Raw genomic sequence first — 15,812 nt, forward strand, 5'->3', positions numbered from 1 at the left:
GTAGTGTATACTTATCTCGCAGGGCTTCATAAAGGAGTCTGGAGATCATAGACAGAGAATTACAAAGCCCTTTTCACATAATCAGACAGCAAATACAGTGTTTTCAAAGAGTAAACCATTATGAGAGCTGGTGAAGCGTAGAGCAGGAGCAGACACGTCTGTAACCTTATACATTAAGTCTGTTAAGCATTTTTTAGGGGGAACAATAAATAAAGCTTAGCTGGCATTAACCTCTCGCCCCATAACAGCAGCTTGCCAAAGGAGCATTAACAAGGTAATGAGGGTACACACTGCCTCCTTGTAAGGGGCTGCACAGTTGTTCTTTCATACCATTACACAACCACAAATAGAACCGGCCCACTTTAAGCGTGGCATACCTCGACAGGAAGCAACCCCTTTCATATTGAAAAGGGGGAAAAAAAACTTGACCTCTGGGTTCTTCACATCACTTTCTTTGTCAACAGTCTCTCACTCTGTCACTTCAAGAGTCAGGCGGCAGCTAGAAACTAAATTTGAACTCACAGTACGCATGCACGGATGAAATATAATCCTAAAGTTGAATATTTCACACTACTCACAGAGAGCTGAGGTTCTTATGTAAACATAGCTGATGTGTAGCTTTACTTTTTTTGTACATTCAGGTAGCTAGTAATGTTATTCAGATTGACCAAAGGGGATAAAGTTTAACCATAAACACACTTTTGGCAGCTTCTGTGTGTGTACAGTATCCTGTGAAAATAACTACTGTTGTGGCTGATTAATAGGGAGTCAAAGCAGCAGCGAGGCTGACATTAATGGTGCTGCTGTAATTGTCACCCTATTAGTAATGCCACACGACAGCCCGGGTTTCCGTAGTTACAGCTGCGTCGCGCCAAACCTTGCAAACAAAATACCAAACAGGCTCATTTATTTGTGTTACAAATTGCTCCTTTCAAAGCCTTCACTGAAGTCATACCACTTTGAGTCCTTGCAGCCCCTCGAGTTGGCAGCTGTGGTATGTTGATAGACCAGAGAGCCCTGCCCTGCTGAGTAGATACCAACATGAAGCACATTTGCTTCCAGCAAGTGTACTGCGTGTTAGCTGAGCCTAAAAATCAAAGGCACTGCCACCCTTTGCCAAGGTCTATTCAGCGTCTTTTAATCTTCAATTAAAACTGAATGCTGACGGGTCACTCAGTCCAAGTCAGCAGATTCAGACAAAGTCGACTGAATAGCACTCTTGTCGGATTTTGCCTCCAAACAGAGGAAATCATTTGGCTGCATCGACAGAAATCTTCACTCCACTTCCTTTCCTAAACAAGAGCAAAAACCAAATGTCATTCTGATAAATAGATTCAGCTAACAACTGTCAGTGATCATCAGTGGTGTATTACTCATGGGGGAACTAGGCGAGGCCAGTGCTGGTAAATTTGTATCAAACGCAACAGTTTTACAATTCAACAGCTGGCTACAGGAAGGTGTTTGAAGGGCTGGATAACCTTGAACTGTTTGAACATACCCAGCACAGTGATTCTATTATGAGTTGGAGGAGCTCAGGCCTACACTGGGATGCATTTCAGATGTGCCTCAATAACAGAGGTATTGAGTTGCCCCTAAAATGAGCGCTGGAAATAAAGGGAAGCAACTTATTATCCCCCCATTTTCTGCAAACAATCATCTCCTTTCTCCTGGACAGGGTTCACTTTTCTCTGTCATTCTTTCTTTTCCCCTCTCTTTATTCTTTCTTTTCATTGTTTCCATCAGTGCATTTTTGGTCCTGAAGCTTCCGTTTTTCCCACACTCTCCCCTGTCACACTGGTCGACCACAAAAATGCAGGACAGAGGAGAGTGTGAGGGGGCTCTGGAATTCCACATGCAGAGGGTAAACACGGCAACTGCCAGGAAGACACACACACACACACAGGAGCAAACACAGCACCTACCCGGCTGCCCTAACCTATTCTACAACCCCTGTGCTGCACCCCTTCCCTCTTAACTGTTCACTTGCCAGCTACAGTTTGTCCAGTCAAGTAGGATGACTAAATGTAACACGTCAGCAGAGCAAGGGCTCTGCTCAGTGCTACCTGCTACTCTCAACTCTACTGCTTAGAGTGTCAGCAAGCTAGCAACAGTATGGGCTTCAGTCATATAGAACACAAACACTCTTTGTTCCTTCCCTCTTACGCAGTGTGAAGAGTCCTTCAAACTGCAACAGCGTGCTTTAAACAAACAATCAGCCCCGATCACAAAGGTTTGCTGTTGTTGTGTAATTTGGCCAGATGTTGCAGTAATAAAGTCATAAAGTAAGTGAGGGAAATAGCTGGCAGTTCAGCCCTGTTTCACTCCTTTCCTTTTATTTTCCCTTCTGTGCTCTTCAGCTTATCTCCAAACCAAACAGGAATTAAACGACGCTCGGAGCCCGGGGCCCTTCCACTGAACCACGCTTTGTTTACGGTTCAGGCAGAAATCAGGCCTGTGATGAGGTTGTTTACTGAACAGGCAGATACACCCCGCGGCCAAAAGACTGGGAGCACTCCACTACGCACATATTCTAACTCTCGTTAGCATTAGCCATGTCCTCTTGAACTCACCGATCCCAAGGATTTTTTTCTTAATCTCCAAGCAGCGGCCAATCAATGTCATCCCCATTGCTATCCCTTAATGTGCAATAAATAACATTGTGACTCTGGTAAACTCTCAGCTATACTGGATTTAAGTAGCATCAGGAGTTCAAAACAAGTAAATCTGAAGTAAATGCGTCTTACTTGATGAGGCGCTTTGTTGCTGTTTTCCTGGTCTGTCTCTCTCTGGCACTGCTGGGCGGCTTTGGGGCGAGAGCAGGACTAACACAGGTTTGGATGTGGCTGTGGCCATGACCGTGATTGGGCCGAACATGAAAGCTGGATGGAGGGCAGCTGGATGAGTTCGTGGGAGCCTGGGCGTGTGAAGTATGTGTCTGCTCTGGAAATTGAGCCTAAGAAACAAGAAAAAAATGTCAGCATCATTAAGACAATGAAAATACTTTCGACAATTTTGGATATAAAACATTGGAGGCATACAAGGAAGTTACGTTATGTAATTTTTAGTGACCTGTAGCAATAGAAACAAAGATCAAAACAAGATAATAAATGATAAAATAGTGATTAATAATAAAGGGTATTGCATTTATCATCTCAGTTTGATAACCTTGATTTATAGTCAGGCGGTATGAGGCCTGTAAGAGCAGCTATTAACAATGATTACTCATTGATCAAACAATAGTAATCACAATGGGACAAAGCATTGCATAGATCAGATAACGGTTTATGCGTTTTTGCTGTCAGGGTCATTCACATGTGAAAAGCATGTGATCGGGTACATTTGATAATGTTTGGGTCTAGTTTACTTCCAACTTTGTAGAACTGTTCTATTTTAGACAAAATTTGAAATGGAAGCCAAATTAACTGTCTCCAGCTGACCAGTGTACATTACCTTAACTTATCTCAACCCAACAAACTTAAGAGGATTAAAAAATGCTTGTTGATGCTTGAAGAGTGGCAGGTCAGAAAATGACTTTGGACCAAAGCTGGTCGAGCCAGAGGGATTATTGAAGTGATCCCAACATGTGTGCCAGCATTTCTTGGACCCCTGTGGATGTGCGAGATGGTTCAAATTACAACTTTTTCTTACAACAACTGAGATGCCATGAACACCCATTACAAAAATAATAGCAGTGGGGCTCTCAGTACCTTTAGAACTTAGTCCCTAAAAGATTGTTGCAGTGACCCTGTTAAAAACAACTTCTAAATAGATATCTTTTCAATATATCGATGTTGAAAGTAAAGTAAGTATATTAAAGATCGAGGAGCTTGTGGTGTTCCACAAAGATCAATCCTACGACCACTACTCCTTCTAATATATGAAAGTAATATGAAATCTGTGGTTGATTGTAAGCTGATCTGTATGCTCATTATGGATTTGATACTTTGAAATCTACTTGGTAAAGAAATGTTGAAATTCAATACATGATTAGCTGACTTTCATTACATCAAACTGAATCTACTGTATTCTTTTTGCCCTAAGTAGTAATCCTGCTCATAAAAAACATCTTAAAATCGCCTTCAATGAAGTCTTGATTCAAAGGTCAGGAGATTTAATCCAGAATTTAAGTACATATAACTTTAATTACTATGATCTCCCAAAGCATTATCAAGGGCATGTAAAAAACTGGATAAAATCTGGTTCTTTTTTTTTTAACAAAAATGCAATAAAAATATACAAATCACAACAATCAATGTTTAATTTTCTACATTCTTAAAGGTATACTATGCAGGCATTGTCGGTTACTGTTTGCAAACAGTATCTCCAGCAACAGTGGAAATAAAATCCAACCTCATATTGACTTCTGTTTGACGTTTTTCAGCACTGTGCCTTTCAAATGCATGCTGCTAACAGTATGGCACCTGGTCACTACCTTTTTATAAACTTCCGATCTCACCTGTGTGATGTGGGGGTACACACCCATTCACATCTTAAACATCCTTAACATAACAAAATGAGAAGAAAATAAAAAAAATACAGGCAGAGTCTTTACAGATAAATACACCACTACACACATCTATTGGGTCATAACTGATGATTGAGATGGAATTACCTTTGTATGAGTCTATAAATTGTATTTTAGGAAAATCCTGCATAGTATATCTTTACACAAGGTTAAGTGTTCTGCAGCAGGGCATGTGATTAAAATAAAAACAGGATACTTTAATTATTTTAGAATGGTATTGGTTTGGGATCATACATAATCATAATTAGGTGAAAATTCAAATATATGGTTGTTTTGAATCAGGATATTCTCACTGCATAGATGCAGAGATCCTTATGTATATGAATACATGTATAATGTCCATGTATTGCACATATTTTTGAAAGTATGCTACGGTATGTATGTACTGTACTGTTTAAAAAAATCAAACACAATTCCAAAAGAGGAATAAGGAAGTGCAATCACATTTGGAATGGGTTAGTCATGGGACAAAAATATAGTCTCTGGTCATTTACGAAATATCAAAGTGCTTGACATGAAATAGTGCAGATATTAATGAAATGCCATCCAGTATCAAAACAAGAACATTTTTTTGCAGATGGCTGGACTGAAAAGCGAATTCTTCACATTATTTATTTGTTTGTACAAGACCTCTTCAAAGGCTTGGGAAGGGGGGAAAATACCATTTTCTTTCTGACATAATATTTTAGATCCACATTTCACTCTGCCCTTGCAATGCTGGGGAATTCTTTGCATACATTCCTTCCACGTCTCACGTCTATGCTATTTTCTCTGCAGCTTTATACAGCTATCTAACAAGCTAATGGTTTTCCAGCCTCACAGTGCAGCCGTTCAAAAGGGCCGGCAGTGTGACAGGGAATATCTGATGTAATTTGTGTGTTGATAAATGAGAAGCTGAGTTTCCAGGTTGCGAGGCCTATGGCCGCAATTCAGTTTGAGCGGGACCAGGAAGGGCACCTTTCTTTGGCTGCCAGGTGGCTCAGAGCCAAGCCTGTGGAGGAGCCATGCAGTCTGCACCCAGTAACTGGAACGTGGACTGGAGCGCCGGAACAGCCCCCTGTCTCTTTCTCTTCTCAGAGAAGCACACACTCATACACGAGCACTCACACTAGATGAAGCACTTCCTTTTGTGTCTTCAGATTATCCAAAATCATCAATTCATTTTTCCATGAGGCCAGAAAAGCCAGCAAGGTGAGTTGAAGGATGTGAAATGCATTTGTATCCAAAGACTAGAGCTCTGCTCTCATACCATTACAGAGTAGTCAAGTCACTGACTAATTCCTGAACCAATCTTAGATACACACTGCCAGATCAGACTGGCAGAGAAACCCATGTGGGCGGACTGAACGGGGAGGGATGGTGAGGATTTTAGGGAGGGTTGTCTGATTTGATGGTGAGACACCATATCCAGAGTCAGCCTTCCGATGACCTCAGTTTGTGAGTGCTGAACAGCAGGATGGCTCCGTTGTAAAGAGCACATGCAGGAGTATGATGGGACATGTCAGCAATAACGGAAACTTGGTCAACTGTGTTCAAACTATGAGACGAAATGAAAAGGGGAATGGAACAGAGGAAAGGCATGGGATCACTTTCATAAAGTGCCTTGTGTAAGGCTGCCGGACCAAGCCAAGAGAAATATCACCTCAATTGCATTAATTAAGGCCCAACCATGATGATGAAAAAACAATGACGTGAGAGCAACTGCATTACTCAGGACAGATTGGAAAAAAGCGGGTGCATCCAATCATTCCACCCTGAAAGCTGTCCCATGGCACTCTCCTGTCTCCATTTCTCTCCATCCATAGATGGACTCCACAAAATCCTCTGGAAAGTGAATACACTCTTCCTGTTAAGATCGTCTTTCAAAGCAACTGTACAGAAAAACGGGGGGCCTATCTTTGTTCTCTAAACATTTAAATTATGCTGCGCAAAATGACCAAGACCTCTCTCGCTTTCTAATCTCCCCCTAAAAACAGCTAAATCACATCTGTCATGGCTAGTCAGGCATGACTAAAAGGTTTTTTGTCGCTACATTACAACTGCTGAGAAAATCATATCCCAGAATTTTATTTGTGTTGTAATGGGAACCCAAATGGAGCTCAAATCTGATATGAACTGTAAAGACTTCAAACTCATAATGGACTCTGCACCAGGGCCTCTTTGGTGCCCTCATGGGCAGCATTCCTTGATTACTCACCTTCCAATATAAACCTAGCAGAGTCACTCAGCCAAACAATGTAATCTTGGGGTGAGGAGTCATGTTCGGCTCTCCAGGAATGAGCTTCTGTTGAGGAGGATATTCCCACCGAACACCATTTTGTTAAGTGGTTTGGAAAGGGAATCTCAGAATAGCTTTGTAAATGCTAACATGAAAGCTTTCCCCTTGATGTGGGTGTATTTTGTACTATTTTGGACGGCACTGTGCTTAGGTAAGGGAATATTCTGTACAGACACAAATATGAGGGTTTTCCTGAGTTATAGCTCAATAGTTCTCATACACATTGTTCAGTTTTCATCCATGTGGTGTTGATATTAAAGTAAGGCATCAAAGGAAAACAAAAGAAGCCGAGCAACACATTTCTCAACTCTTTTGCTATATCATAATTCATCAAAACCAAAAAGATCTGAGCGTTTTAAAGGAACAAATCATGAGGAGTTAAAACAAATCTACAACAAATTCCAGGTATATGTTGCTGTTGCAGGGAAACCGTTTTTCAACCAAAGTACTTAAATTCATGCCCATGTGTCTGAAAGTAACCACCCAGCTATCATGTACTTGAGGATGAAAGTTGACTGTTACCAGCTCACTGTGCTTTGTGGACAGGACACTTGTGGGGAATTCGCCTTCAACATTAATCAGTGAACCCAGTATCATTTTCACCATGAACATAAAGTACTATATACCTGATGTCTGCATTTGCTCTGGTCCAGAAATTGTTGAGACTGAAGTCTTTGCTGTTGCAGTTTCTGGATAGCAAACTGAAGCTGGTAGCTTCCCTGGGTGGGCTGGTAGCGCTGCAGGGGGTTCACCCCTGTCACCAAGCTGTAGGCACTCTGCATCTGCCCATCCCAAAGACCCTCCTCATCCTTCAGTGGCCTGTGGCTTGGAGAGCAGAAATGAAGAGGTCAGGGAAAAGTTGAGAGAAACACAATCAACAAAAACACACATCAACTTCACTCCTTAATCACACAAACTATGTAGCTTTGCAGTTAATGCCCAAGCCGCAACCTCTGGGGCTGAAGAATGAAGAGCCAAAAACTGCAGCTCCGGGAGTGGCCTCTTGAGGCTGGCTCCAGAAGCTATTCAATACACACCGACACTCATGTTAAAATGGCCAAACGTGTTCACAGCCTGGTACACAAAATGGTTTTGGTCTCTATAGCTAATTTTCCTCTTCATCACAACTGTACCGGAGGTGAATTTTTATATAGCTCACACATTTACATTTTATTGAGGCTTAAAATTACGTGTTATTAAGGCCAGGCCGCTTTGAATGATAGGCTGTCTGCGGATTGTGTCCTCGGCTTCTTAGCCAGATACACCTCTTGCTCCTTCACAGTGCCAGCCTCTTTCCCAAACATGGTCACTTCTAGCTCCAAAACCCAAGATGGCGACGGCCGAAATGCCAGACTGGAGGCTTCAAAACAGGAGTACACAAGCCAGTGGGTGCTGTCGTCTTAGCAACGTCCATTATATTTACAGTTTATGTTAATGCCACCTACGAACGTGTGTCAGTTCAATGTTACTTTTTCACTGGGGCTCTTGAGGAGAGTCAGATGAGAAGATCAATACCACTTCAATGTCTGTCTGTTTTGGAGACTGACGGTGCTGTTAGGTGGATAACTGTTTCCTTTGGACAGAGCCAGTCTAGCTGTTTCCCCATTCCTACTATCTATGCTTAGCTAAGATAACAGGCAGCTGGCTGCAGATTCATATTGAAGTTTTCTTATCTAGCATTCGGCAAGAATGCAAATAAGTGTGTTTCCCAAAATATTAAAAGATTGCTGCAAAGTTATGTGAAGCTAAGATGTGACAATTCTACTACAGCCCGGAAACATTCTTTGTTATTGATCCACTGGTAGTTTAATACATTTGGTAATGGTTAAACCTAATTTAGACATAGAGTGTAGACCAGTAGGAGGTCCCAAAAATCTAATTCACAGAACTGTAGAAGTGAGCCCAGTGTGGGTAAGAGTTATAAGAGTGACTATTCTGATCATAGGTTTCACTTCCTACACAGTTATCTCGTCAAATGTGACAAATATCAAGTGTCAAAATCGTTTCAAATGGAGGTCCCTGAAGTGAAACCTTATCAAATGAGGGTCTGTGACCTAATGTGCATCAATTTAGGGGTCCTGGGCATGAACAATGTTTGAGAGCCACTACAGAAACTCAGAGAGGAGAAAAGGTAGGAAGAGGTGTGACAAAATATAGCATGTACTGAGAGGCAGGAATGCGAGCATGATGTTGAAATAATTACATACGAATGTCTCAAGTGAAGCTGGTACTGAGCTGTCATAATAGCTAATAATTACCTGCAAAACTGCAAGATGGTGCAAGCCTCAGTGGCTTAATAGTAAGCCATTATACTGCAGCACACTATTTGTTACCATCTTTTCCTTGTCAGTTATTTTACCATCCAACCAAGGCAGAGATGTGGCAGCAGCTAATTACTTCCGCCATGCTGAGATGAAACACCACTAGCCAAAAGTAAAAAGGACAAGATTGGTGGCTGTTGGGCCCACAGAAGCCTCAAGTCAAAGTGTGCAAATCAGAGTCAAAGTGGAGGGCAAGCCTGTGGCAAACGCAGGCTGAACTAAAAACCTTTCCTCTTTGCCTCAGTGCTCCCCGAGCTTCACGTTCCATTCACATCACAAAGCCACAACCTGGAAAGCAAACCTTTTGACGAGCTCCACGAGTTTGTAACTGGATTATCTGTCATTAGAACTAAGCCTGTTTCAGCCTCTTTTTTTCCTTCTTTTGGCCTCTGTTAAAGCAATGAGGTGAGCCTCCCCTTCAGACACGCTTAAATTGAGTCTACGTTTAGTCTGGTGTGCCGCTGTATATGAACCACCTTAGCCAAAAATAATGCCACTATTGGGAGCTACAAGGAAAAAAATATGAAAAAAAAAAAAATAAAAAAGAGAGACATACAAGTGCCGGTGAAGAAATCGGATCCCTGGGGGACATAATCACAAAAAAAATTCTTGGAAATTCCTCTCGTTACATGCAATAACATTTGTCCATTGGTCTAGCGTAAGAGGAAACACTGTAGACTTAAAATCACAATAGCTGCTATATTTTTAGAGCCAAACTATGATAAGCTCTAAAATTAGAATTCAATTAATCTTGAACAACAATACACACTGTGGGATAATAATCTTGTGTCGCTCAAGTGAAAACATATTCCTGCCCTGTGTGGCCAAACAAAGACACAAGGGATCTTAAACTCATGTGAACATGCTATCCACCCATGCATTTCTCAGTTCACATAATGGCACATATATTGCAAAAACAACTGGTGTGACCACGGGCCAATTCCATTTTTTTAGCTTCTGGAAACAAAGGCTTGTCTGTGAAGCTCGCAAGGCCAGAGATCCTACAACGCCAGGAGACAAAACAAGAACTCGTTCTTTGTTTACAGCAGTCATTTCCTTTAGCTTGGCTGCAGTTTGCACACTGGACCACAGGGACCTTCAGTGCTACCATTTTATTAGCAAATGGTCTAAAACGGACTTTTTCTCCGGTCAGGCGCATATGCTTTCCATGACTACAATGTCACAGTAGGGCCCCAAGGAGACGTCCTTTCAGACAGGGCTTGTCAACACAACACCACGCAAAAAATACTACCAGATCACCATGAATTTAAAACCAGCAATGATGGGACACGCAGTAGAGAAGAACAGTTTTACATCTGAGTTTCTCATCACTAGCAAAGCACATGTGTGGAGCTCTAACAACCTGGGGACCTCCCTCCCTGTCGGACTACTGCTCGTTGGTGTCAGCTTACTCCCCGCCGCGCCCGCCATCCTTTAATATGCTGATATGACTTACTGTAGAACAACACAGCAGTGCAAGTTGAGCACATGTGCGGCATCAATCTAACTCTGTGTGAATGTGGGAAAATGGACTGTCTGAGATGACATCATGCCACAGTATCTCAAAGCCCTGCCTGGTCAGTGTAAACATCAGACGCCTCAAGAGTGTGAGGGTATTTCCAGCCATTACTCAGTTGTTTGTTTACTCTGTTTTATTGCAACAACATGACACTCAGAAGAGCTGTCCTTAAAATACATTAAAAAAAAGCGGAGTGTCTAGGGATTGGTTGTGGGAGCAGTCTAGACAAAGATGCTGATGCTTTATTAAGTGCAGTGGTGAGCAATGTGGGATCCTGAAACTACAAGAGGTCTGCTCCAATAAACAGATTTACTGAGTTATCTGGATAACTTTGCTGAGTAACACCCAGATTATCCTGAAATCTGCAGCATGGACTGATGACTAGTTCGAGGTCTTAGCCCAGGGGATAACTCTACTTAAAAAACTGAAAGGCAAAGGTACCTTAGTGGTTTGACTTCCAAAGATTACAACAAAGATGAGTGAATATTAACAAAAAAATGAATAATAATGCCGACAAAAATCAATTAGTCGCATAGCTAATCAAAGCAGCTGACAAAACTATCTTGCCAGTAAGACCCACTTAGATTGAAGAGTAAAAGAAGATAATATGGACTATGTTCAGCTGTTTAATAATGATGAAAACTGAGATTTTACTGCATATATGTGCATTTATATGCATATATAAATAAAGCTAAATAAGACCTACATTTAAATATGATGGAAAGTACAATTTAATATACCACTTGGCCCCTAAAAACTGCTCTATTTGGAATGAGGACACAACAAATGATTATTTGCATTGTCAGTTAACCTGTTTATTATTTTCTCAATTAATCAGTTAGTTGTTTGGTTTATAACATTGTTTCCCAACTGGTGGGTTGTGGTCCAAAGGTGGGTCATGGGCCCATTCTGAATGGACTGCACGTGACTCGTGAAAATGTAAAGTTTGTAAAAAAAAAAAACAAAAAAAAACAAAACACACTTCATTTTTAAGCACAGTGAATTTCCAGCACAGAGCTTTTATTTTAAAGTGCCATTTTCTGCTGTAGAGTGAGTGACTAACAGACAGCTCCTTGACATAGACCTGGACCCCAGGGCTGGACCAGTTTGGAACCACTGGTTTATAAAATGTCAGAAAATGGAGGGGAATGTCAACCAGTGCTTCCTAAAGTCCAAAATGACGTGTTCTCAAATGTCTGCTTTTGTCCACAACCCAAAGATATTCAGTTTACTGTCACAGCAGAGTAAAGGAACAGTGCTGCAGTGACTTCCTGTTGTTGGCATCGCTAATTGCTTTTGACTGGCTGGCCCTTCAGACCTACAATTCACACATTACTAAAGTCGTCAAATGTAGAGTCTGTGATTCTGTAGCACAATTATTGATATTAAAACTCAATACACCCCTCTTGTCAGCGTACCTTCGAAAGTTTCAGTAATATCTCTGATGATGTTATTTACGCTTCATTACTATCATGGTGTAGCTCTGTTCCTCAGGGGCAAGGACGTGAAAGATGACATTAAATGGAATAGTGTTGTGTTGCTTAGTCCGAGTCACTTTGAGTGTTTCTCATTTAAAGAGCCAGGGCTGTGTACTTTTACAGTGCACACACAGAACAGACAGGTAGCAGACTGCAAGGAGATATTTGCTGAATTTGACAAAAAATGTGATGGATTAGAATCCCTACTGCACCTGTAAGACATTTATCAAGTTTGATGGTGAACATATAGTTTTAAGAAGCTGGTAGTTTCTGAGAGATTACTTAGAAATTACCTTATACAAAAACATAATTAACGTAATGGTTTGTCCGCTTCAGTCACACATAAGGTGAAATACACATGTTAATACTGCACATGGTGGGATGTGTACTGCTGTAAAGGTGTGTGTATCTGCGGAATAACCTATATGGACTCATTGGAATTTCACTTGTTCTTACCCCAAAGGTTTCTCCCCCCTATTACCACATCTGGCTCCAATCAAAGTAAATAAAAACTTCTTTTTAAAATTCAAAGGCAGAGAGACATCAAACCAATTTTGTGGGGACTTTGTCCTCCATAAAAGAAGTTTTAAATTTTCACCAGAGCTTTTCTGATTAGTTGGGTTGTTGGTTCAGCAAATAGGCTGTCATAAAATCCTTTGGAATTGTATGTCCTTACAAAATTCGACCAAGTCAAACATCAATCTCACAAAGTATTGAACAGAACTAAAAATACCCTGCATAAGCAGCGTTGTGGTATTTCTCAGTTCAAGCTGTGCTGGAGTGAATGCAACACTGCGGAGGAATAGTTTTGCGGTCATTTGTACGGACAGTGAGAAGAAAAAGGGGAGGGCAATTTTTGTGGCCGTGGTGCTAACGCAGCTCAAGACACATTAATGAGTGTTCATATGACTAATATGAGTGTGGAGGACCAGCCATGACCTGCTACTGACTTGATACAAGATAAACTTGGAGCTCCATCACATACTCCAAGTCGAACTAACTCGAAGCAAACCAAACCACCAACAACTAAGATACTACTTTGAAAAAGTACAAAATTATTACAACGATTAGGCCAACTTGTCCGTCTGGAAATGTGTAGCCTAAGTGTTTTTGAGGTTGACTCCTTGACTAATAGTCTGAGTGTCTGACTGTCTGAGCGTCTCAAAAGGCTCACATCATTTCACAGGTACATTGAATGGAAATCATCATAAACGTTTCAGGAGGTCCAACACCGGAAGCTATCCCTCAGCTCACGGCGGACACATGAAGACGTGCAGTACGCTTCAAAGCCCCCTCTGGTTGTCAGCACACTGGAGTGAGGCAGCAGCTCTCAGAGTGCTGATGAGGCATACCTGGTAGATCCTGGCAGCGGCACTTCAAAGAGCCATGCTACTCTTTGAAAACCCATCATACTTCACCCCTGTGGTTGCTTAAAGAGCCAGTGTGCTTAACAGTTTCAGTATGTTTGGCACAAACCGTGGCCCTGTGTGTAGGGGGGAGGGGGGACACAGGAAATTCTGTGTTATAAGAAACAGCGCCGAGGTGAAATCAAGGCAATTTATCCTAATATCTTATTAAAGACATTTCACTGCAATAAGAGGTGAATGCCAAACCAAGGGCTCAGAGTACTGGGGTACAAGAGAGCTTTTTGTATAGCGAGCCAGTGACAAATGGAAAGATAAAGGGAGCTGTGTATTTTCTGGAGAGATTCAGAATAAGATTTCGAACAAAAGCTATTGTATAATCCTCCTTCTATGAATTAATAATCTGTTATGAGCATAGCTGAAATATAAAAGCTGTACTAAAATGCATTTTGTGACGTATGAAGGAAGGAAGGAAACAATATAGGAAAGGCCAAGAAGAAATATATGATCCAATCAAAGCACTAAAGATTTAAACTTAAATGGGAGATCAAAAAGTACAATCTGTTTTTTCAGTTTCGTATATAAAAGCTGCGTGAGGCTATCCATAAAATTATAAATTCTATTAAATCTCTCTTCTTGGTTTGTGGAAATAAAAACATTTTAAAAAGGGAAAAGAAGGCCAGACATTCCTGGAATTCCCTGACAGCTCGATACATAAGAAAGGGCAGGACTGGAAAAACAGAGTCCAAGATCAAGCCCAAGCTGTCTGAAGCACTGTCACTCACAAATCAAGACAAAAATAAAACCGGAGTGACCATTCAATGCTCACCCCTCAATGAATTACACCTTCAAATAGCTGGTTTATTATCCTGGCCTGGTACCATAGAGGCATGGCAGTGTGATCGTATTCTGTCCTGTTTCCTTCCTTCTCTCCTCAGAGCAATGTGAGAGGGGTGAGATATGGGGTGAGGGGGGAGTCAATGGTTGCAGAGGCGAGAGCCTGGAGCAGACAGACTATGTGGGTGTTGACATTGCCCCCCTCGCCACCGCCTCCACCCCCGCCAACGCAATGTTTTAAGCTGCCAGCATGCTTCACACACTGCCGGCACTCAGCAGCCAATTCTAGTGTTACTTAGCTCCACAAAGCACTATTAAAAAGAGAACAAAATGCCCATTTCCAGGCACGTATTGAACTAGCCTGCCCAGAGGAGTGTTGGCACTCCGCAATCCTTTTCCAAAGACTAACAATCTTCAATCTAAAAATTCGTCAGAGATCATTAAAAAAGCATTTAGATTCTATTGAGTGTGACCAAATAGGCTACCACAATCTAAATGTCTACAGTAAAGACTTGTGTAAAGTTGATTACACAGATAATCCTCAGGACATTGATTTGGCCAAAGTGAATAACACTTGATAGGTGAATGGCTTCAATCTCAAGAGTGAAAAAAGGAACTTGACTATAGTATGTGAACTCTTTAGGTCTTATGAAAGATTCTGAAAAACAAGAATGGCTGTTCATACTAACTACAATGTCTGCATTGGTGCACATCAGCTCTGCATCTCAGACTCGAGGCTCTCAGAGGAGAGATATGCTGTTTTCCTTGGCAGTGAACCCCATTGAGACTGTAGTGCACTATTCCTTTTCTGTTGCCTCGGGGGAGGGCGAATAAATAGTGCACTTGAGCACAATGGTGAAATTTGACCATAAGGAGCACAGGAGCACTTACACAGGAGCGGAGGTACAGTGTGGACTAAATGCAAAAACGGGGTAAGAGAGAAGGGACTGTAGCTATTTCCACAAGAAAAAGAAAGTCCACCTGAACTCACATTTAGAATTCTGATGCTACTGCGTAATGCAAAATGTAATCAGCTGTATCTACACAAGTTTTCTACGGATACCCAACGGTATTTCGTGAAATTAATATAAAACTATCATGAGATAAAATATGTATTCATTCCCCCTGACTTGTGATTTCTTCCCTCAAAGGAAAACAGAGCAGCTATGTATGCTTAAGTAGACAAAAAAAGCAATGTAATTTCAGTTGGACCTGAAGGGGAACTACGGCCATTTTCAAAATTCATAAATGTTATTCCTATGGTCTAAGACAGTCCAAAAATATTAGTGGACATGAGCAACTCTCTCCAGAATCCAAAAACTAGAAAGCTCACACTCAAATTTGTGACCAAGTATAAAGTCTAGAGCTGCTCCATAGACAATGAATTGGGAAAAATGTTCTAGATCAGTGGTTTCCAACTGATCTAGCCATGGGGTCCAGATTTCTCCCTCATCATTAGTTCAAGGTTCACACAGTTTAATACATTCAGT

At 41.4% G+C, this 15,812-nt stretch overlaps 1 protein-coding gene across 3 annotated transcripts in view; it reads right to left on the reverse strand.

The window, feature by feature from the left end:
• The window catches only part of ttll5 (tubulin tyrosine ligase-like family, member 5), a 62,904-nt gene that overhangs the window by 6,421 nt on the left and 40,671 nt on the right, over positions 1–15,812 (reverse strand). For all 3 annotated transcript variants that reach the window (XM_033642583.2, XM_033642582.2, XM_033642584.2), the window contains 2 exons: positions 7,430–7,628; positions 2,745–2,953 (listed from right to left, as the gene is read on the reverse strand). In XM_033642583.2, the coding sequence (XP_033498474.1) occupies positions 2,745–2,953; positions 7,430–7,628 (408 nt within the window). The remainder of the gene's footprint in view (positions 1–2,744; positions 2,954–7,429; positions 7,629–15,812) is intronic.

Source organism: Epinephelus lanceolatus, chromosome 15 (genome assembly GCF_041903045.1).
Source record: "Epinephelus lanceolatus isolate andai-2023 chromosome 15, ASM4190304v1, whole genome shotgun sequence".
NCBI lineage: Eukaryota > Metazoa > Chordata > Actinopteri > Perciformes > Serranidae > Epinephelus > Epinephelus lanceolatus.